The sequence below is a fragment of the Taudactylus pleione genome, unplaced genomic scaffold (assembly GCF_031769625.1).
Source record: "Taudactylus pleione unplaced genomic scaffold, aTauple2 ptg000373l, whole genome shotgun sequence".
NCBI lineage: Eukaryota > Metazoa > Chordata > Amphibia > Anura > Myobatrachidae > Taudactylus > Taudactylus pleione.
The window spans coordinates 3485001-3506824 of record NW_028284774.1 but is presented as its reverse complement, the minus strand read 5'-3'; the positions used below and the strand labels follow the sequence as shown (position 1 = coordinate 3506824).

Here is a 21824-nt window from a genome sequence, read left to right as displayed (position 1 = left end):
CCCAGTGACGCGACTGTAGAAACTTTAACAGCTATGTAAATATTTAAAAAGAAACTAATTTGAAAGGCAAGCAGCAATCACATGAGGCACACTTTTTCCTTACATTTGCTATTCCTTTAATTTCACAATAAATCATTAAAAACCACTTACAAAAGACAGAAAATTACATGCATTCATATTCCATTTTCAGCACAATAAACATTTAACTATGAAATAGTGGCATAGAAATAATGTAAAGGGGTATTTATAATGGCCATGTCATGCCCAAAGCACACTGGGTATAACTTAAGTGAGCTATAAAATGGATATGGAAAGGTTGATTTTTTTTACTATTTTTTAATTTAAGTTCTCTGTTGTTAGATTTGTATATAATGTTCCGTGATAACTCTGATTAATGACATCTGTAATGTAACATTCTAGGTCAGCTCACCTTGTAATCATTTACAGTATACATGAGTTCTGGAAACCAAGGCATTTGGAAAAAGAAGTAGTAACCAGATTTAATCAATTGAGAAGGGCGTCGTAGAATATATTCTGAAACAAAAATGCCCATGAATTAATTTTGAAACTACTAGTTTTTATGAAATAAATAAAAAATGTGGGAAAACTTGCAAATGGTCAATTGGTTGATATGAAGGGTAGTTTCTATGTGAGGTATCACAATATAGTGTAACAACAAAATGGAAACTGTTAATTGATATAGAACAGTGTTCCCCAAGCTCATTCCTCAGGGAGCATTAACAGTGCATGTTTTCCAGGTCTCCTCACAGAATCGCAAGTGAAATAATTAGCTCCACCTGTGGATCTTTTAAAATGTGTTAGCCACTCACATTCCAGGAGGCCAGGGACAAATATCCAGTACTGACAAGACCTCCACTTGCATTTTGGCAAGCAAAACATTATGTTGAGCTAACAGTGCAGAGTTTTTCGCCGTTGGATTGGAATAATCCCTTAGATAATTTTTTACGCTCACACATGCTAGACACAAACGTTATTTCTCAAATTTATAATATCCTGCACACAGTCTTTATACCTGACAACTCTATGGCAAACTATATTAAGTGGGTGTCCCCGATTCCAGCCCTACAGGTCGAACACCTGAATCGGTCTATGATAAAGCCTGTACACTAATGCCCTACTCATCCTACACTACCATGTTCCTGAACATTCTGCAGAGGTCAAATATCTCACCTCATAAAAGTTTCTTGATGGGTTTATCACAGACGTCAAACTGTTATAAGTGTGGATCACCTGTAGCTGATATCTTTCACTGTATGTGGTCTTGCCCTATAATAAGAGGGTTCTAGATACAGGTACTAATCATTTGATTAATTTTGTCCCACTGACGCCTGAATGGGCTATATTTGGGGTTCTTCCTGATCACATTCGTACCTTGGCAGGAGGAAAAAGTCTATCACTAGCCATAGGTGCAGCAGCTTGTAAAACAATCCTACATACATGGATAGACACACAGCCACCACCAATAGCTCTATTCAAGGCAAAATTGCATCATCTATTTAGAATGTGTTGGGTGGAAGTGATGTTGGAAAAAGAAGTCAAAATAGAACATTTTTTTGATACGTGGGAGAGCTATGTGGATACTCTTTCAAGAGCTCTTCGTCTCCAGCTTCATAGAACATTGCAGACTTCTTCATGGTAATATTGCAATGTGTAGCAGGGGACCCTCCAATTAGGATACCTAAATTTGTTTCTTTATTAAGGAATTTCCTTAAAGTGTTTGGCGAGGGGGGGGGGGACATGGGTAGCCCATCCTTTTTTTATTTTTTTTTATATTAAAATATCTAAACTATGGGTCTCAGTTCTGAACAAAATGTCTGATTTATTTTCACTGTATTTGTTTATTTGAGTGAATATGTATAATCTATAATATTCAACTAACTTGGTAGAGCTTTGTTCAGTCTCGTTTATATTGTGGATGCTCAATGCTTTGAATGACAATATAAAATTATTTTTGAAAAAAAAATAAAAATGTGTTAACCAGTATTGAATACACCTGTGCATCAACTAGGAATAATGCAAACCCTGCACTGTTAGTGCTCCCTGAGGAATGAGTTTGGAAAACACTGATATAGAATATATGTTCATTTTAGCACACACTGGAGCTATGTCCACTTACCCATGTTATGGAAGGAGCACAGGCACATCATGATATAGGGATCATTGATATTGAATGGATATGTGTGATCATTGTGAAAACACATTAGGTAGCATGGTTGCACAATGCACTATATTATCTATACATTCTTATGTTAATCCAACATGACATAGCTGATATTTTTCTGTTCACAAAGAGTGATAGACTGATTTAATGAAGGGTAAAAATAGGGATCAATGTAAAATTCAAAGTCCATACTGATTACATTATTCTTGGGCTGTCACCCAAAATACATACAGATAATACATTTAGCACATATATCAATTTTTACCTCTGTTCAGAGTATCTTCACCACACATTAATGCAGGGTAACAGTACATATGATAAATATATTGTCCTCTGAAAATCCATATTGGAGCAGCCAACTTTACTAGGTACTGTTGAGTTTTGTACATTGTGTAATGTACATTAACTGTTTACATTTCTACTGGTGCTATGGATGTTAGGCTACATAATATGTTTATGTATGTTATCTTTATTTCAGTTTTAATAACCTACATTTCATATTGTGTAACCAGTAAATAACTTTATTCATGATACAAAGCTAAGCACTTTTGTTAAAGATAATAGACTGTTAGTTGTGGCCATACCTTTCTCTTACCCACCATAGCATCCAGCTATTGGCCATAACCAGTGGCCAAACCCTTCCCCCATTTACCATACACACCCAGCTCATGTCACTTACTACTGGCTACACGCATTTTAGTAAACAATTTTTGTTCATTTTTTCAAGGGATAAATGAACGAAAATCATTTATTAAAATCGTTCATTTACTAAATGTAATGAACGATTTTTTTTGAACTACAAACGATTTTTGCATATTCCTTTACTGAAAATCGTTGAGTTGGTCAGTCTGACTGCACTACAAACGTGAACGCGCATGAACGATAATCGTTCATCGTCTTAACTCAGAAAGTGAATGATTTTTACAACGATTGAACGATATCGTTATCGATAATCGTTCAAAAAATCGTTGTGTGTATGCACCTCTACAGATTATACTAGCCAGCTAATGACCCTTACCAATAGCCATTCCCTTTCACTGACCATATACATCCAGTCCATGACCCTTACCAGTGGCCACAATCTTCTGTCACTGGCCTAAGTGTCCTGATTGGTTAACGTGATGTTATTATGTGGATCTTATCAGAAGGGCTATAAGAGGCCATTTGAAAGATACATGGAGGGGATTCAATTCATAGCAATGTACCACAGTCCGGCTGCAGACATTACCGTCTATTATGGTAGAATATCTTGGCAATTTTCCCTTGCATCTTTATTAGTAAAGATACTGGTCTCCACCATCTCTATGAATAGAATTCCCTCCGTATATTTTCTTTCATCATCGTTCTTTTATTTGACATTCGACCTGATACAGATTTGAAATAGAGTAAGAGCAAGTAACTGTGCACCTGTATATATCTATGCTGCGCCGGAGGTGGGGTAGATGTAAAATGTGCAGAGAGATTTAGATTTGGGAGGGGCGTGTCCAAACTGAAATATAAATTGCTGTGTAAAAATAAAGCTAATAAGCTGCTCCCATTATTGCTATCAGCACTGTTGTTACAGCGCACCTGCCTTCTAAACTGTAAAAATAAAGCTATCCAGCATTTGTGGGCTACATGCAAAAGCAGCCAGTATTTACCCTGCATGCAAAAGGTACACAGTTACTTACTCTATCTTACTCAATTCCCAAATCTGAATCAGGCCCAATGTTATATCCAGGGCCGCTAAGAGTCGGCTTGGGCCCAGGTAAAAGGGGGCGTGGCCTAATTACGGGATGCGAGGCCACATCCCCTCCCGAAATTTATTTTTTTAGAGAAATAACCCAAGTTGCAGCTTAGCAAAGCTGCACGCTGGGAAAGGGGGGGGGTGCTGTGAGCTCCCCAGCCCGGCAGAAATCCATGGGGAGGTGTGATCAGTGTGATCGCTCCCCCCCACAGGGATAGGAGACTGCTGTGGCTGCTACTCAGCAGCCGCGAGTAGTCTCCTACTGTAGCCCAGCACACAGCAGCATGTGCTGGGCTGCTGATAGGGAGGGGGGGGGGGGGAGACACTGAACCCGGGCCCCCTCCTGCAAGCCAGGGCAATAAGTACCCAACCCCCCCCCCCCCCTTTCTCTCGGCACCCCTGGTTATATCCTATCAAAGTGGAACAATAACAGCAATTGTATACCCAGGTAGCACTCACTATTCAATTCTGATTCTTTAGTATTATAGACACGTAATATACACATTACTTTTGTGGAAAAAAAACAATCCATATTTAAATTATTACTAAATTATTACTAAATTGCACTTTTTTTTGCAACAAATGCATTTTGTTAGTGCTGAATCTCCCCTGCTCTCTATTTTCTGCACAATCAATACTTTATGTTTTAGCAGAAAGGCTAGAAAGTAAACGCATTTCACCTCAAGGTCATTGCAATTTTAGCAGCATGACAAATATATGCCAGAGCAATATAAGACCAGCAGAAACATTGGCTTCAGTGCTGGAGATGAACAATATGACATCTAGGGCATGCAATACCATTAATAGAAAACCTCTTTACATTATCCAGCAGAAGTATCTTGGACTATTACCATAATAACTATTTTACGACTTAATATAGAAGTGAGCAGTGGTAAACCCTTCAGGTCAAATATGGCTTTATAGAAAAGAAAAACACAAATAGACATGTTTCACAAGACATTTATATAGATTATTACAATATTTTTGCACAGTCTGTGGTCTAAGCACTTTGTATTGAATCTTTAATTAATGCAAAATATCTACATGTTCATGGTTACGTCAATTTCAAGGAATGCAGGGAAAGTGATAGATGGTTGGGTGTGGTATGGAATGTCAATATTCAGACAGTCTGAAGAACATACAGTATGAGCCACGTACAAGGAATAGTTGTGTTGGTGAAGTGATATAAAAGGTACTCATGATAACCATAGGTCATAGAGGGGTCCTTGTACTAAAGGGAGATAAGGGACCACAATGTAAAAGACAGAAAATCCCTGTACATATAGTTTCTCAATATGTACTAAGGGGTTTTCTCTGGCTTCTGCTTGCTGGTGCCAACAGCAGGCTCTAATATTGCGCTGCCATAGGCCCCTATGGCAGCGCTGTGTCCCAGCTGTCACGGTCTGGTTATTTTATTGATTAAGCTCGGGACCCTTAGGTCTGACCGACGGGCATAGGAAACGAGGTGGCTTGATGAAACTCTGGCTCATGGGTATGGACAGGAGCTTAAGTACACTAGTGACAGTGTAGGAACCACAGACTTGTGATATGCAAGAAAACTAAATAAATATAAACTATATCTAAATCAGGCACAATTAAAATATTAAAGCAGTGGGTATTTTAACAATTGAATCATTAACTATACACCTTAACCACTTTGCAGCTCCCAATAAGTTTTCTGGAGATTCTAATATAAACAGACATATAAAAAAGCAAGAGAGAGCGCAAAAGGTGGATAAGGACAGATTAATTTAATATATTAAGAATAGTTAGAACATATAATTCAACATAATTCATAAGTGTAAAAACACCAAATAGCCCAAGCAAAAAGGCAAGACTGATGCTTAATGGGAGAAATATAATAAAAAGATTATATATATATATATATATATATATATATATACACACACACACACACACACACACACACACACATATACAATTTCCTTTAACGAAACACGTAAATATAAGCAGTCCACCAAAAAGTCTCTCAATAGTCTGGTATGTTTGCATATACATCCATTTGATATGGGACAAGGATATTTAAATGCCTTTGTTAGCCAATTGCTGATAGTATGTTCTGCCTCACTGCCGTGAACGCACCTCACCTCCGCTTATGAATGTTAATTACCAGTGGTATCCCGGAACAGCGACAGCAGGGGGTGCAGGTTCCCAGTGAATCACGCTCGATGTTAGTGGAGCCAAGTCCGCGGGAGCAACACGTCACGGCCAGTGGATGAAGGAGAATGCAGCGGCCAGCAAGAATGGTAACTTAGTATCCAGAAAGAGTCCCGGTGATTAAAGCGCTTAACGCTCTGGCTCATGGGTATGGACAGGAGCTTAGGTACACTAGTGACAGTGTAGGAACCACAGACTTGTGATATGCAAGGATACTGGACTGGAATCAGGGTGAACAGACCAGGGGCCTGATTCACTACGGATCGCAGTTCTGCTTGTATGCACGCACCGCAGTTGCTAATATCAGCGGTACTATATCAGGCATGATAACTGGCATTCTCCGACCACACAGTGCACTGAATTGAATAGCTCTGGGAGCTCGCTCCCGGCTGTCGAAGCTGGATAATTGGCTGAGACAAGATCAGTTTAAAATTGGATCGCAGCGACGCCATCTTGGAAATGAGATCGCAAGACGCCATTTTGTGAATGGCCGCCCAAGCGCCATTTTAGATAAACTCACACTTTAGTACATGTGGCGATATTACTATTAGCATCATGCGATTGCATCTTTCACCATTTCTCATACACACATTAATACGCACAATTGCGCTGTTAACTAAGATCCTATATGAAACGCTGTTTAGTAGCTAAATGCACACGCATCTGCCCCAAGTTAACTAGCGTCTTTATATCAAACCCCACATACTCACACATTACATATTCACATACAAGGTTCCATAAGCTTTAAGGTATAAGATTCAAGTATGCACATTTATTATAATTGCTAGGAAATAAAGATTATTTAGTAACTAAGGTTTTATACGTGATAAGTAAGCCATGTTTGGTATTGTACTGATGCGTTCTCTCTCAACAGTATTCCGGTGATATCAGTGGAGAGATCGCAGCATGCATTCTCAACTTATGGACCGCAGAGACTTCAAGCAACAAAATGTGCATTATATGACCAACTGTTAGGATTTGCATGAGGCGGGAAACCAGAGACCACCAGTTGTTAGAGGCTGGACTGTGTCTATTTGAACCAACCTGTTAAATGCCTTTAGGACCAAAATATTAGCAACAAACTTCTCTATTGTGCTGTTTATTTCTGGGGGGTATAAATATGTGTGTTCTGACCCTGGGTGCCTGGTTCGTGCTGAATGCTGATTGACGAGGGGTTTCTTGCTGATGCCTACATCTGGTCCAGAGCACTGCGTATGTATAACTGGACTTGGGTTTGTATAATTCCTTTGCGCCAAATTGTACTTATAACTAGCGTGTAACTGACTGTACTTTTACTTGAATAATACTTTGTGCTTTGGAACCACAGGTTCTAGGTCTGGAGTCTTTATTTACTGTATAACTGCGTACGCAAAACAGCATCATCCTTAGAGGTTTATAGGCAGGATATCAGAAGGTATAGGCAGGGGTGTATAGAGGTTCAAAGGCAGTATCGTTACGGCGCTATTCAATTCGCGTTGAATTGAATCGCCCCCTATATATTGCTTTTTAAGGCAGAGAAGGGCTATCAATGTTTATCTAGGGAACAAACAACATGAGGCCCAGTGTAAACCATCAGGTTTCATTACAATGACAGACTATTATGTGCAGGAATAAATGTCAACTCTCTTAAAGGTCTAAGTATACTTTGTCAACATAATGGTGACATGGTCATAATGATGACATACTTGTCATGTCGACATTGATCACGTTGACATTAATCATGTTGACACTGATGAAAAAGGCTAAGGAGATAGCCGAAAAGCGTTGCTGCTGCTCTTTATCACTAGGTCACTGGAGGACTGTCGGATTTTACCAAGTCACATGCTGCCCAAATCCACTCTCATTCCCTGTGGACACAGGTTGAGTATTGGGACTGCACTTGCCTTGCTGTTTTCACAGAGCCGTCGTCACCTGTGGGATTATAGACAGAGTGCGGCTGGATGTACACTGGAGGCGCAGTGCTGCTGGTGGATAATTACTATTGAAGCCCACAGCGTGCGCTCAGACACAGAACCCCTGCAAGCTGCTACAGGTGGTCCAGCTGGCAGGTCAGCTGGGGAGAGATCTTGTGCAGCAGTCAGGTCTCGCCCATTCGCACACAGACCTCCGCTACTTCCAGGGTCGTGGTGAGGTCTTAACCGGGCACATGACGGCTGTGTGATTGCCAGCAGAGGATTAATATTGGAGCCCTGGACTGAGTGAACACAGACCTAGGATTCCTGCAGCAAGACTAAGGTGAAAGTATACACTATTAGCCCTATACATCTTGTGTGGTTGCCTGCTTGCTAGTGAACAATTAGTGGATTTCTACAAAGTTGTTACACCCACGAACTACCGGTGATGGTGAAAAATTAGATACTGTATCAACAGTTGTTACAAAGTCCCCAGTGACTGAAATTAACTGCTCTACTTAACTGACTTTATTTTTACCAGCTGGGTGCATAATAAACTGAAGTTTGGAGGCTATGTTAATATTGCCATACATCGTTTTTATTACAAGCTGGCTTCCTCATTTTACCTACTAGTGTTTTTCTTTTTATTGAGCCTGATCAGCTCTGATTCAATTATATTAACTATATCTATTATGCTACTTTACATATTTAGGTAGTAACTACAGTTGATGTTGTCATAGGTTGCATATACCTTTATATACATTTGTATGCATCTAGAGTATTTAATAATTGAATAAATAACTGTTTGCCACTGGTGTATCGTTTTCTATGTCCCGACAAGGTTGACATATCCTCTGTCCTATTGCTGCGATTATACCTGTTAATCTCAACCATTTAGCGCTGTGCATTTCTTTTGTTACTGATGAAATGTTGACATGATTAGAATATTGGGAGAACATTCCTGGTAGGTCTAGCGGTGACTTACCTGGTGTGTAGCGTCCAGTGGCTCCAGCGGTGACTTTTGGATTCAGCAACAGTGACTTCCGGTTGATCCTGCAGCACTTCTGGCTGGGAGTATCAGTAACCTCTAAGAATAACCCTTCCCCTAGCGCCTAACCATAATCCTCCGCTGCTGGGCCTGAGCCTCAGGTCCATGAAGAATATTGACAGTTCACATGTCGCTTTTCTGCAGATGTCGACATTTCAACAATTTTGACTTTATAACTGACGACATTGTGGTGTCAAAATTATGATTGTTATGACTGCATCCCCTCTTAAAGAACAGCTACTTTCACTGCTGTGTGACTGCTTGTAAAGCCCAATAATGGTGGCCACACACACAGGTTCTGATGCCGAGTTGGACAAATGTTTGTCTGCATAGGGTAAAATCAGCAAATGTATACGACGCATGACCAAAAGATCACACGTGCCTACATCCATATGCACATCTGGTGCCTGATCCCCCTATGCACATCTGGTGCCGGATCCTCCCATGCTCATCTGGTGCCTGATCCCCCTATGCACATCTGGTGCCGGATCCTCCAATGCACATCTGGTGCCGGATCCTCCCATGCTCATCTGGTGCCGGATCCCCCTATGCACATCTGGTACCTGATCCTCCCATGCTCATCTGGTGCCTGATCCCTCTATGCACATCTGGTACCTGATCCCCCTATGCACATCTGGTGCCTGATCCCCCTATGCACATCTGGTGCCTGATCCTCCCATGCTCATCTGGTGCCTGATCCTCCCATGCTCATCTGGTGCCTGATCACCCTATGCACATCTGGTACCTGATCCCCCTATGCACATCTGGTGCCGGATCCTCCCATGCTCATCTGGTGCCTGATCCCCCTATGCACATCTGGTGCCAGATCCTCCCATGCTCATCTGGTGCCTGATCCCCCTATGCACATCTGGTACCTGATCCTCCCGTGCACATCTGGTACTAGATCCTCCTATACACATCTGGTGCCGGATTCTCCCATGCTCATCTGGTGCCTGATCCTCCCATGCTCATCTGGTGCCTGATCCTCCCATGCTCATCTGGTGCCTGATCCTCCCATGCACATCTGGTGCCCGTTCCTCCCATGCACATTTGGTACTAGATCCTCCTATCCACATCTGGTACTAGATCCTCCTATCCACATCTGGCACCTGATCCTTCTATGCTCATCTGGACAAAACAGGGCGGCCTGCACAAACAGACCGAGTACAGTAAAGAGGTGTTTGTTTAATTGCGAGCAGAGGCAGAGCTGCGATGGTTCCAGGTGGCTGGTATAAAGACACGCAGGGGAGGATGATGTTCGACAGCACCAGCTATCCACTTCAGACTAGTTGATTGTAGATTCATCTCTGAAGTGGATAGGTACTTTCTTCATTATACATGCATATATTAGATGTGGGCATATTTTAAAAATAATTTAGTTCAAAGCACACTTAAAAGTAAATGTGATATCTGCTACAGTACTACTATTAAAGAGTGCAGCAGTAGACCCCGTAGCTTTGCTTTCTATGTGGACTGCGATAATGCCCCATTACTGAGCTCTGAAAAGCTTAGCTTTTCGGAGTTTGGTGCAGTTAGGCGTATCCCTCTCCGGTAACTGCCACTTGCACATGAATGGCCCAGTAGGCGCTCATGTGCATTAAGAAAGCCAGGAAAGCCAGTAGCGAGTTAGCTAGCAGTTACTTTCCATCTGCTCTTACCAACATGCATGGGCCCTGATTCAGAGCCGGACGCTCTGACCAGAGCGCTCGCTCTGAATCAGGGCCCACCTCCATTAATATGGAGCGTCCTCCTGGACGCTCGTATAGCTGTGGGTCACCACCCACAGCATATACGAGCGTGCAGGATGATGGTCGCGATGGTCTTGACCATCGCGACCATCGAAACTGCGAGCAAAAGCCTGCGGTTGAGTTTTTCAACCGCAAGGCCAGGAGTGATTTTGGCTCTATCAGAGCCAAAATCACTCCCACTGACATCACTAGTGATGTCAGTGGGGCCGGCTTCAGACGGTAGGCGTTCCCTTGGGAACGCCTATGTCTGGCAGGCACGCCCCCGACACGCCCACCAAAGGGGGCGTGCTGTCAGTCACCATGGACAGCACGCCCCCTTTGATGAGACACTCCGAGCGAAGGAAAGTCCTTCGCTCGTCGGGTCTCGCGCATGCGCACGACGGAGCTCCCTCCGTCGTGCGTATGCGCAGTGGGGACCATCGACCCACTTGCGAGCGGACAGCCGCTCGCGAGTGGGTCTGAATGAGGGCCATAGTAATAATACACTGATAACGATCCAATGTATTCAAATTGGATGAACAACAGTAATAGCGTAATAAACATTGCAATGATGTCTTCCCTGATATCACAATATGTGACAACGTTAAATAAACAGATATGGGACTTTATTAACTGCATGATATGTAGCTAATAGTCAAGCTCTGAGCAGCTGAGGTGCCAGCCCTCCATTCTTATCAGATATTAGTAAGCGCCTTTTTCCCAAGGTTATACAATAAGGAATTTTACTATTTTATTTTAGTTCTGCATAAACATTTGAGAAAAATCTGACATCACCACTGTCTCACCAGTCCCCAGTGCTAGGTGACAGCTCTCGCCATGTAACTTATAGTGACTAGAACAAAACGCGATGGAAAGCCTTGGCCTGTACTTTCTTACATTCCCGCATGCAGAGATTTCAGTGCGTTGTGTGTGCTCACAATCATCTCCCAGTAATGCACATTACGTTACAAGAGATGTGGGTCATGCTGTGTTACTGACATCCTTATAAATTATATATTGTAAGCGAGTCTCAGAGAGTTAGAGATGCCTGAGGAATATCAAATGTATACTCGGACATGTTCCAAGACGCATTTCTTATTTATCTGTTTAGTTACTCTTTCACTACCAAATATTCTGCTGAGATCACAGCAATATAAAGCTTCTGTATCAAAGGGACAGGCAGTCTATCAGGGACTCGTCTGTACAGACCTATTCTACTGATTACTTAAGCACATTAATAGTGACTATCTATACATTGCAGCTATTCAAAAAGAAAGGAAATGAAGGTGTTGCCATTAAAATTATTGTTTTAACAGTGCGATATATCACAGCGTCTGGGTCTCATTCAAAGTTTGCACTGTGATAGAGAAAACCAATTGATTAAAACTTGGTGCTATTGTGGTATAAATACATTATTAATTAATTTTAAATAATTTTAAGTAACCCTGCCACTTCTTAGCTTATTACAGTGGACACTATACTTGGAGACAGGTGCTGAATGAGCTTGCAAATGTGATTCACCATGAAAGTATCTATTCAATCTTCTGCTGCCTGTGCTGGGAGAGGATTAGCAACACAGAAAAGATGGCTTTCCTCCATGCATTTTCTTGAAATTCTACCTGAAAACTAAAGCAATGAAATTCATTTTATGAAAATCCTTTTCTGTGCTTGATACATTCAAAAAATATAACTTTTCTGGAGAAAAAAAAACTGTGATGTTTTGCGATATTTTACAGTTTGAAAATTCTCGGGGCAGATATCTAATGTGTTAACAGTTTAATACATATGTGAAAAATAAATTAGCATGCAAACCATGCATAAAGTGGCATTTTTCGCAAACTTTTCATGAAAATAGCCTTAATACATCTGTCCAAAAGGGTTTTATTTAGAAGCTCACATTGAAAGTGTACATTTGAGGTGTACAGTTGTTGTTTTACACGTTCATAATGTTTTCTGTCAGACAATAGTTAGTGCAAGGATTACACTGATAAGGTAAATGAGGCTTCCTGCAAGTGAATAATGTATGCAGGTATACGCCTCCTTCTAGTGGATAATATATGCAGGTATACGCCTCCTTCTAGTATATAACGTATGCAGGTAAACGCCTCCTTCTAGTGGATAACGTATGCAGGCATACGTCTCCCTCTAGTGGCTAATGTATACAGGTATACGCCTCCTTCTAGTATATAATGTATGCAGGTATACGCCTCCTTCTAGTATATAACGTATGCAGGTATACGCCTCCTTCTAGTGGCAAATGTATACAGGTATACGCCTCCTTCTAGTGGATAACGTATGCAAGTATACGCCTCCTTCTAGTGAATAATGTATATGGGTATACGTTCTTTGTATTTTAGTCACTGCATTCCATTGAAGAAAACAGTTTATTTTCAACTCACCTGTAAACACTGTTGGATGCGGAAAACTCAAAACTATCAGCTTGGTGACCATCTCTGGGTAACATATGGCAATTAGCCAAGCAATCATCCCACCCCAATCATGGCCAATGAGGACACATTTGGTGTAACCTATCAAAGGAGAGATAAAGGAGTTACTGCTCAGTAATTAATAATCTTTCTTCTTTAGTAATTAAGAAATGTTTATGTAATTAAGTAATCTTTATGACAAAACACAGTTGGGGTTATTTACAATGGCGGCTCAAGGCACGGGTTAGCAGGGCCATCGCCCGGAGCGCCATAGCCTAAAGGGCGCAGCCTGAACTCACCAACGCCCGGCTCTGGGAAATCCCACCCCCCCACTGGCGTTATTGTGTATACGCTCAGGGGAAGGGAGCAGGGGAGGAAAGGGGCATGACAGTGCACCAAAGGACGGCGCTGGGGGGCAGAGAAGCCTAGCGCCAACTCTGCGCACAGCATCATTCACTTAATTAGTTTACATTCAGGTATCAAAATAATGTACAGATGCATCTTTGTGATAAACTGATGCACTATGCGCTACTTGCATACGTATTTGAACATGCACGAATATTGCGCTTACAGCTTCTTGTGATTGGAGGGGTGGATTAGGGGTGTTTATGTGCAGAGGATCTAAAGCAAGAAGGTGCAGGTGACCTAAAGCAAGAATGTGCAGGTCACCTAAAGCTAGAAGGTGCAGGTGACCTATAGCAAAAAGGTGCAGGTGACCTATAGCAAAAAGGTGCAGGTGACCTATAGCAAAAAGGTGCAGGTGACCTATAGCAAAAAGGTGCAGGTGACTTAAAGCTAGAAGGTGCAGGTGACTTAAAGCTAGAAGGTGCAGGTGACTTATAGCAAAAAGGTGCAGGTGACTTATAGCAAAAAGGTGCAGGTGACTTAAAGCTAGAAGGTGCAGGTGACTTAAAGCTAGAAGGTGCAGGTGACTTAAAGCTAGATGGTGCAGGTGACTTAAAGCTAGAAGGTGCAGGTGACTTAAAGCTAGAAGGTGCAGGTGACTTAAAGCTAGAAGGTGCAGGTGACTTAAAGCTAGAAGGTGCAGGTAACTTAAAGCTAGAAGGTGCAGGTGACTTAAAGCTAGAAGGTGCAGGTGACTTAAAGCAAGAAGGTGCAGGTGACTTAAAGCTAGAAGGTGCAGGTGACTTAAAGCTAGAAGGTGCTGGTGACTTAAAGCTAGAAGGTGCAGGTGACTTAAAGCTAGAAGGTGCAGGTGACTTAAAGCTAGAAGGTGCAGGTGACTTAAAGCTAGAAGGTGCAGGTGACTTAAAGCTAGAAGGTGCAGGTGACCTATAGCAAAAAGGTGCAGGTGACCTATAGCAAAAAGGTGCAGGTGACCTATAGCAAAAAGGTGCAGGTGACCTATAGCAAAAAGGTGCAGGTGACCTATAGCAAGAAGGTGCAGGTTACCTATAATATGAATAAAGTGCAGGTAACCTATAATATGAAGAAGGTGCAGGTGACCTATAATATGAAGAAGGTGCAGGTTACCTATAATATGAATAAAGTGCAGGTAACCTATAATATGAAGAAGGTGCAGGTGACCTATAATATGAAGAATGTGCAGGCTGTGACGTAACTAGGGTATATGGAGCCCAGGGCAAGGAGCACCCCCCCATCTGCACATGCCAAATGCGCGCATGCTGAAAAGGGGCGTGGCCACTGAAAAATTACACCCCCGTTTCTCGTCCATATGCACCTTAATGCCCCCAGTAGTAGTGCCCCTCTTGCAATGCCCACTCTAGTAGTGCCCATTATGCAATGTCCCCAGTAGCAGTGCCCCATACAGTTGTGCCCCAGTAGTGCACCCTTATACAGTGCCCCCAGTAGTTCCCTTTATACAGGGCCTCCAGTGGTGCCCCATATACAGTGCCCCCAGTAGTGGGCCCTCTTATACAGTGCCCCCAGGAGTGGGCCCTCTTATACAGTGCCCCCAGGAGTGGGCCCTCTTATACAGTGCCCCCAGGAGTGGGCCCTCTTATACAGTGCCCCCAGGAGTGGGCCCTCTTATACAGTGCCCCCAGGAGTGGGCCCTCTTATACAGTGCCCCCAGGAGTGGGCCCTCTTATACAGTGCCCCCAGGAGTGGGCCCTCTTATACAGTGCCCCCAGGAGTGGGCCCTCTTATACAGTGCCCCCAGTAGTGGGCCATCTTATGCAGTGCCCCCAGTAGAGGGCCCTCTTATGCAGTGCCCCTTATAGAGTCCCCCCTATGCAGTGCCCCCAGTAATGGTCCCCCTTATGCAGTTCCCCAAGTAGTGCCCCTTATACAGTGCTCTTTATACAGTGCCCCCAGTAGTGGTCACTCTTATGCAGGCCCCCAGTAGTGTTTCCCCCTATGCAGTGCCCATTATACAGTGCCCCCAGTAGTGGTTTCCCGTATGCAGTGCTCCCAGTAGTCTCCCTTATACAGTTCCCCCAGTAGTGGACCCCCCTATGCACTGCCCCCACTAGGGCCCCTTATACAGTGGCCCCAGTAGTGGTCCCCCCTATGCAGTGCACCTTATAAAGTGCCCCCAGTAGTAGTCCCCCCTATGCAGTGCCCCCAGTAGTGTTACAGTGCCCCCGGCCAGTAGAGCACCTTACATATACAGTCAGGTGCATGAATATTGGGACATTGACAGAATTTTCATATTTTGGCCTCTATTCACCACCACAATGGCTTTGAAATGAAACAAACAAGATGTGCTTTAACTGCAGACTTTCAGATTTAATTTGAGTGTAATTACATCCAAATCAGGTGAATGGTGTAGGAAATACAACGGTTTCTATATGTGCCTCCCACTTTTTAAGGGGCCAAAAGTAATGGGACAAACTAAACAATCCTAAATCTAACTTTCACTTTTTAATACTTTGTTGCAAATCCTTTGCAGGCAATTACAGCCTGAAGTCTGGAACGCATAGACATCACCAGACGCTGGGTTTCATCCCTGGTGATGCTCTGCCAGGCCTCTACTGCAAATGTCTTCAGTTCCTGCTTGTTCTTGGGGCATTTCCCCTTCAGTTTTGTCTTCATCAAGTGAAATGCATGCTCAATCGGATTCAGGTCAGGGGATTGACTTGGCCATTGCATAACATTCCACTTTTTAGCCTTAAAAAACTCTTTGGTTGCTTTTGCAGTATGCTTCGGGTCATTGTCCATCTGCACTGTGAAGCGCCGTCCAATGAGTTCTGAAGCATTTGACTGAATATGAGCATATAATATTGCCCGAAACACTTCAGAATTCATTCTGCTGCTTTTGTCAGCAGTCACATCATCAATAAATACAAGGGAACCAGTTCCATTGGCAGCCATACATGCCCACGCCACAACACTACCACCACCATGCTTCACTGATGAGGTGGTATGTTTTGGATCATGAGCAGTTCCTTTCCTTCTCTTCTCTTCCCATCACTCTGGTACAAGTTGATCTTTGTCTCATCTGTCCATAGGATGTTGTTCCAGAACTGTAATGGCTTTTTTAGATGTTGTTTGGCAAACTCTAATCTGGTCTTCCTGTTTTTGTGGCTCACCAATGGTTTACATCTTGTGGTGAACCCTCTATATTCACTCTTGTGAAGTCTTCTCTTGATTGTTGACTTTGACACATATACATCTACCTCCTGGAGAGTGTTCTTGATTTGGCCAACTGTTGTGAAGGGGTTTTTCTTCACCAGGGAAATAGTTCTTCTGTCATCCACCACAGTTATTTTCCGTGGTCTTCCGGGTCTTTTGGTGTTGCTGAGCTCTCCAGTGCGTTCTTTCTTTTTAAGAATGTTCCAAACAGTTGATTTGGCCACACCTAATGTTTTTGGTATCTCTCTGATGGGTTTGTTTTGATTTTTCAGCCTAATTATGACTTGCTTCACTGATAGTGACAGCTCTTTGGATCTCATATTGAGAGTTGACAACAACTGATTCCAAATGCAAATGTCACACCTAGAATCAACTCCAGACATTTTACCTGCTTAATTGATAATGAAATAACGAGGGAATAGCCCACACCTGTCCATGAAATAGCTTTTGAGTTGATAGTCCCATTACTTTTGGCCCCTTAAAAAGTGGGAGGCAAATATAGAAACCGTTGTAATTCCTACACCGTTCACCTGATTTGGATGTAATTACCCTCAAATTAAATCTGAAAGTCTGCAGTTAAAGCACATCTTATTTGTTTCATTTCAAAGCCATTGTGGTGGTGAATAGAGGCCAAAATCTGAAAATTCTGTCAATGTCCCAATATTTATGGACCTGACTGTATAACACAAAACACATACAGCCAGATCAGATCTCTTTAAAAAAAAAAAAAACATATTGCTAAGCTGCGCTGCAATGTAGTGGCGGGCAGGGGGGGGTTTCTAGGTACTCGGAACCCCCCCTGCCTGCGCGAATGGGGTTAGGTTTAGGCACCCATGGGGAGAGATTAGGGTTAGGCACCCTCCCACGGAGGGCTAGGTTTAGGCTATGGAGGGGGTTAGGCACCATTGGGGGGGAGGTTAGGTTTAGGGTGCGGGAAGGGGGTGATAGGCACCACCGGGGGGAGGTTATTGTTAGGTACCACCAAGGGAGGGTTACGATACGGGGGGAGAGGGGGGGGTTAGGGTATTTACCGCCACGATCGGGATTTGACTCCATCGGCTTCCGCCGTCGGTATTTGAATCGGCGGCTTTTCAGCCACCAGCATATCATATCCAACCCATTTATTAGTGGTATCCTTTTATCTAGTACAACCTGAAACTGTTTCCAGTAAAAACACCAAAATTTAATAATATGTGGACAATCCCAGACCTTGGGTTATATTTACTAAAGTGCGGCTATATAGAAGTGGAGTTGTTGCCTTGTTGTACTAAGAGGAGGAGATCCGTGTTCACTCCCCCCCGGGGCCCCCTTCTCTCTCCCCGACTGCTGTCAGCGAACTGACAGCCGCAATAGACTTTGGGCACTAGTCTATTTTCCCAGTGATTTCCTACTGAACATAACGCCAGGGAAAATGGACGCGGCGGGCATTTTCCAGGTGTTTTGTGTAGTGCTACTCCATGGGACTTCGGAGAGGTAAGTATATATAAAAAAAAAGTATGGGTGCAGGGTGTGAGGTGCAGGCCACCCCCCCTGGACACAGAGGTCCGTGTGCACCACAAACGATAAATATGCCCCTGGTTGTTGCCCATAGCAACCAAATAGATTCTACAAACAATATTTATCCATCACCTTCTAGAAGATAATAGCTAAAATCAGATTGGTTGCTATGGGCAACAACTCCACTTCTATTAATCCGCACTTTAGTATATATACCCCCTGGTGTCTAATAGCCACCTCCCCTAAATTTGTATATTTCTGAGAAGTTGTATATGTATAATTTGGAGCTTATGGCATATTACTTACTTGCTCAGTACTGTGTTTTGGAATCTGAGATTCATCTATTACACTGTACAACCGGAGAGCAGCTCCAGTCAAAGTTCTAGGTCAGTTATGATGTGACAATCAACCATCACAACTTCTGTTCCCAGGATTATAGCTCCTGCGACTTCCACTGACTATATTATGGGTCACAGAGTTCGCAATCTGTTAAGATTCAGTTTATTGATGTGTATATGTTTCCAATAAACCATTCCCTGTGAAATGTCACTGATTTCCTAGGTACAGAAGCTCAGTAAACAGGTTAATAATCTAAATTAATGTTCCACATAAAACATCTGAGAAATTAACAAATACTTTCTTGCATATATAAGAGAAGACGTCTGCCTCTGTCTTTCTTATGTGGTACTTAAATTTGGCTTATTGTCAGTTTTTATTTTGATATGTTGCATCTCAGAAATAATATACTCGCATAAAGTAATGTATATGAGTACATTCCTATTACTTTATGCAAAGTTAAATAACAAGCCATATCTAAACTATTATATTGCACCTCGATGCATTTCACAATTACTGATCTTCTGTTTGCAGTCCTGTGAACCTGCAGTGAGTGTTACTATGTTGATGTAATTTGCATAATTAGTACATGATTAGTTTGGCATGCCATCACATATGAAGTCAGCAACAGGTAGTCAGTAAACAATGTAATATGTCAGACATGGGTATAGCTATAGTGGGTGCAGGGAGTGCCATTGCTATAGGGCCCAGAGGCTAAGGGGGCCCATCCCTGGGGCCTGACTCCAGTGGCGTAACTAGGGTATTTGGAGCCCAGGGCAAATTTGAAAAGGGAGCGCCCCCCCCCCCCCCCCCGAAGTGCGCGTGGTAAAAAAAAATGGGCGTGGTCACTTAAAAATGGGGCGTGTCAACATGACACACCCCTTTATTTTCACACTGAACATTAATATCCATATGCACCTTAACCCCAGTAGTACCCCTTATACAGTACCCCCAGTATGCAGTTGTGGTCCCTCTTATGCAGGCCCATAGTAGTGCCCCTTATACAGTATCCCCAGTAGTGGTCCCCCTTATATAGCCCCCAATTAGTTCCCCTTACTCAGTACCCCCAGTAGTGGCCCCCCCAAATGCAGTGCCCCATGTAGTGTTCCCCCTTATGCAGTGCCCCCAGTAGCAGTCCCCACAATGCAGTGTGCCCAGTAGCGGTATCCCCTTATGCAGTGCCCTTTATATAGTGCCCCCAGTAGTAGTCCCCCCCCCTATGCAGTGCCCTTTATACAGTGCCCCCAGCAGTAGTTCCCCCCATGCAGTTTTCCCAGTAGTGGTCCCTTTATGCAGGCACCCAGTAGTGATCCCCCCTATCCAGTGCCCCCTGTAGTGGCCCTTCCTATTATTGCCCCCAGTAGTGGTCCCCCCAGTGCAGTGCCTCTAGTAGTAGCCCCTTTCATAATGCCCCCAGTGGTAGTTCCCCCCCTCCAAGTAGTAGTCCCCAGTAGAGGTTCCCCCTCCCGATTAAGTGCCCCCAGTTGTAGCCCCCCCAGTAGAGGTCCTCCCAATAATGGTGCCCCCAGTAGTAGCCACCCCTCCCCCGTTGTGCCCCCACCCCCAGTAGAGGTCCCCCCAGTAGTAGCCACCCCCCTCCCCCGTTGTGCCCCCAGTAGTGCAGATAGGTTAAAAAAAAAATATATAAAAATATACTTACCTGAATCCACGCTGCTGCTGCTCCGGTCCGCGACACCGCTCCCGCCGCCACCCGCCAGTCCTCCCGGGCTGGCGCGCTCAGCATTATGGGACAGACGTCATGATGTCATGACGTCTGTCCCATTACCCACTGCAGGAGGCGGACGGAAGCCCGGCTCTTGCAGTGGGTGCTGCAGCAGTCAATGAGAGTCTGACTCTCATTGGCTGCTGTTTAACACACGCATCGCCGCCAGTGCTGGCGGCGATGCATGTGTTATGCACAGCCTGAGCCCGCCTCCCAGCGCTATTGGGCAAGCGATCAGGGGGAGGGAACGGGCTCAGCTGTGCAGCACATGTGTAAATGTGTAGCGCTGACCGCACTCATTGCGGTCGGCGCTACACTGGCTAACTAGGGCGGGCCAGTACCGTGGCCGGCGGCGCCCCCCTGTGCCGCCGGTCCCACGGGGCCCAGGGCACGCACCACACTCGCCATGCCCTAGTTACACCACTGCCTGACTCAACTGTACCCAAGTCAACTATTGTGCATAAAAGGAACTAGGACACTACTATTGTGCATACAATGAACTAGGACACAACTATGGTACATAAAATGAACTAGGACACTACTATGGTGCATAAAATGAATAGGGCACCACTATGGTGCATAAAATGAACTAGGGCACTACTATGGTGCATAAAATGAACTAGGATACTACTATGGTGCATAAAATGAACTAGGGCACTACTGTGGTGCATAAAATGAACTAGGGCACTACTATGGCGCATAAAATGAACTAGGGCACTACTATGGCGCATAAAATGAACTAGGGCACTACTATGGTGCATAAAATGAACCAGGACACTACTATGGTACATAAAATGAACTAGGGCATTACTATGGTGCATAAAATGAACTAGGGCACTACTATGGTGCATAAAATAAGTCAATAAATGCAGAGAAGTTAAGTACTGTTTTCTTTTTGCAATACAAAATTTTAGATTCCAGTATAATACATAGACATAATAAATATCATTTTGAAATAAACCATTTAGGCTGTTCTATCTTTCAAAATGAGTAATGTAATATATATAAAAGAATAAAGGGAAGAGTAGATAACATATAAGACAGATACAGAGAGAGAGAAAATAGAGCAGAAGAGGAGTGAGTCGTGAGTCACTGCAATGGTGGTTTGTAAGAAGTTTGTAAGAAGAAAAACTGACAAAAACATAATTCATGCAGTGCTAAGAGTCTGTCTTCCCATGGTATGCAGTCGGGAAGCCGGCGGACGTAATCCAGACAGCCGGCTTCCCGACTGCTTAATCCCGGCGAGGGTTAAATGACAGGCGTCTAAATCTAGACGCCTGTCATTTTACCGACGCCGGGAGACCGGCGCCCGGCATCCTGATCGAAGTGATGCCGGGTGCCGCTGCAGACAGCTGCGTTGGGGGGGAGGGTTAGGTTTAGGGCTCCTGGGAGGAGTTAGGCTTAGGCACCCCCCCGGGAGGTTAGGCTAGGGGAAGGGAGGGTTAGGCACTTAGAGGGGGCATTAGGGTTAGGCACTGGGGGAAGGTTAGGCACCCCTAAGGAGGGGTAGGGTTAGGGGGGGAGGTTAGTT

General features: G+C 43.7%; 1 protein-coding gene across 1 annotated transcript in view; it reads right to left on the bottom strand.

The window, feature by feature from the left end:
* Positions 1 to 21824, bottom strand: part of EPHX4 (epoxide hydrolase 4) — an 84669-nt gene that overhangs the window by 12489 nt on the left and 50356 nt on the right. Inside the window, exons 4-5 of the mRNA XM_088444871.1 lie at positions 13153 to 13281; positions 431 to 534 (exon numbers count right to left, since the gene is read on the bottom strand). Coding sequence (XP_088300997.1) covers positions 431 to 534; positions 13153 to 13281 — 233 coding nt within the window. The remainder of the gene's footprint in view (positions 1 to 430; positions 535 to 13152; positions 13282 to 21824) is intronic.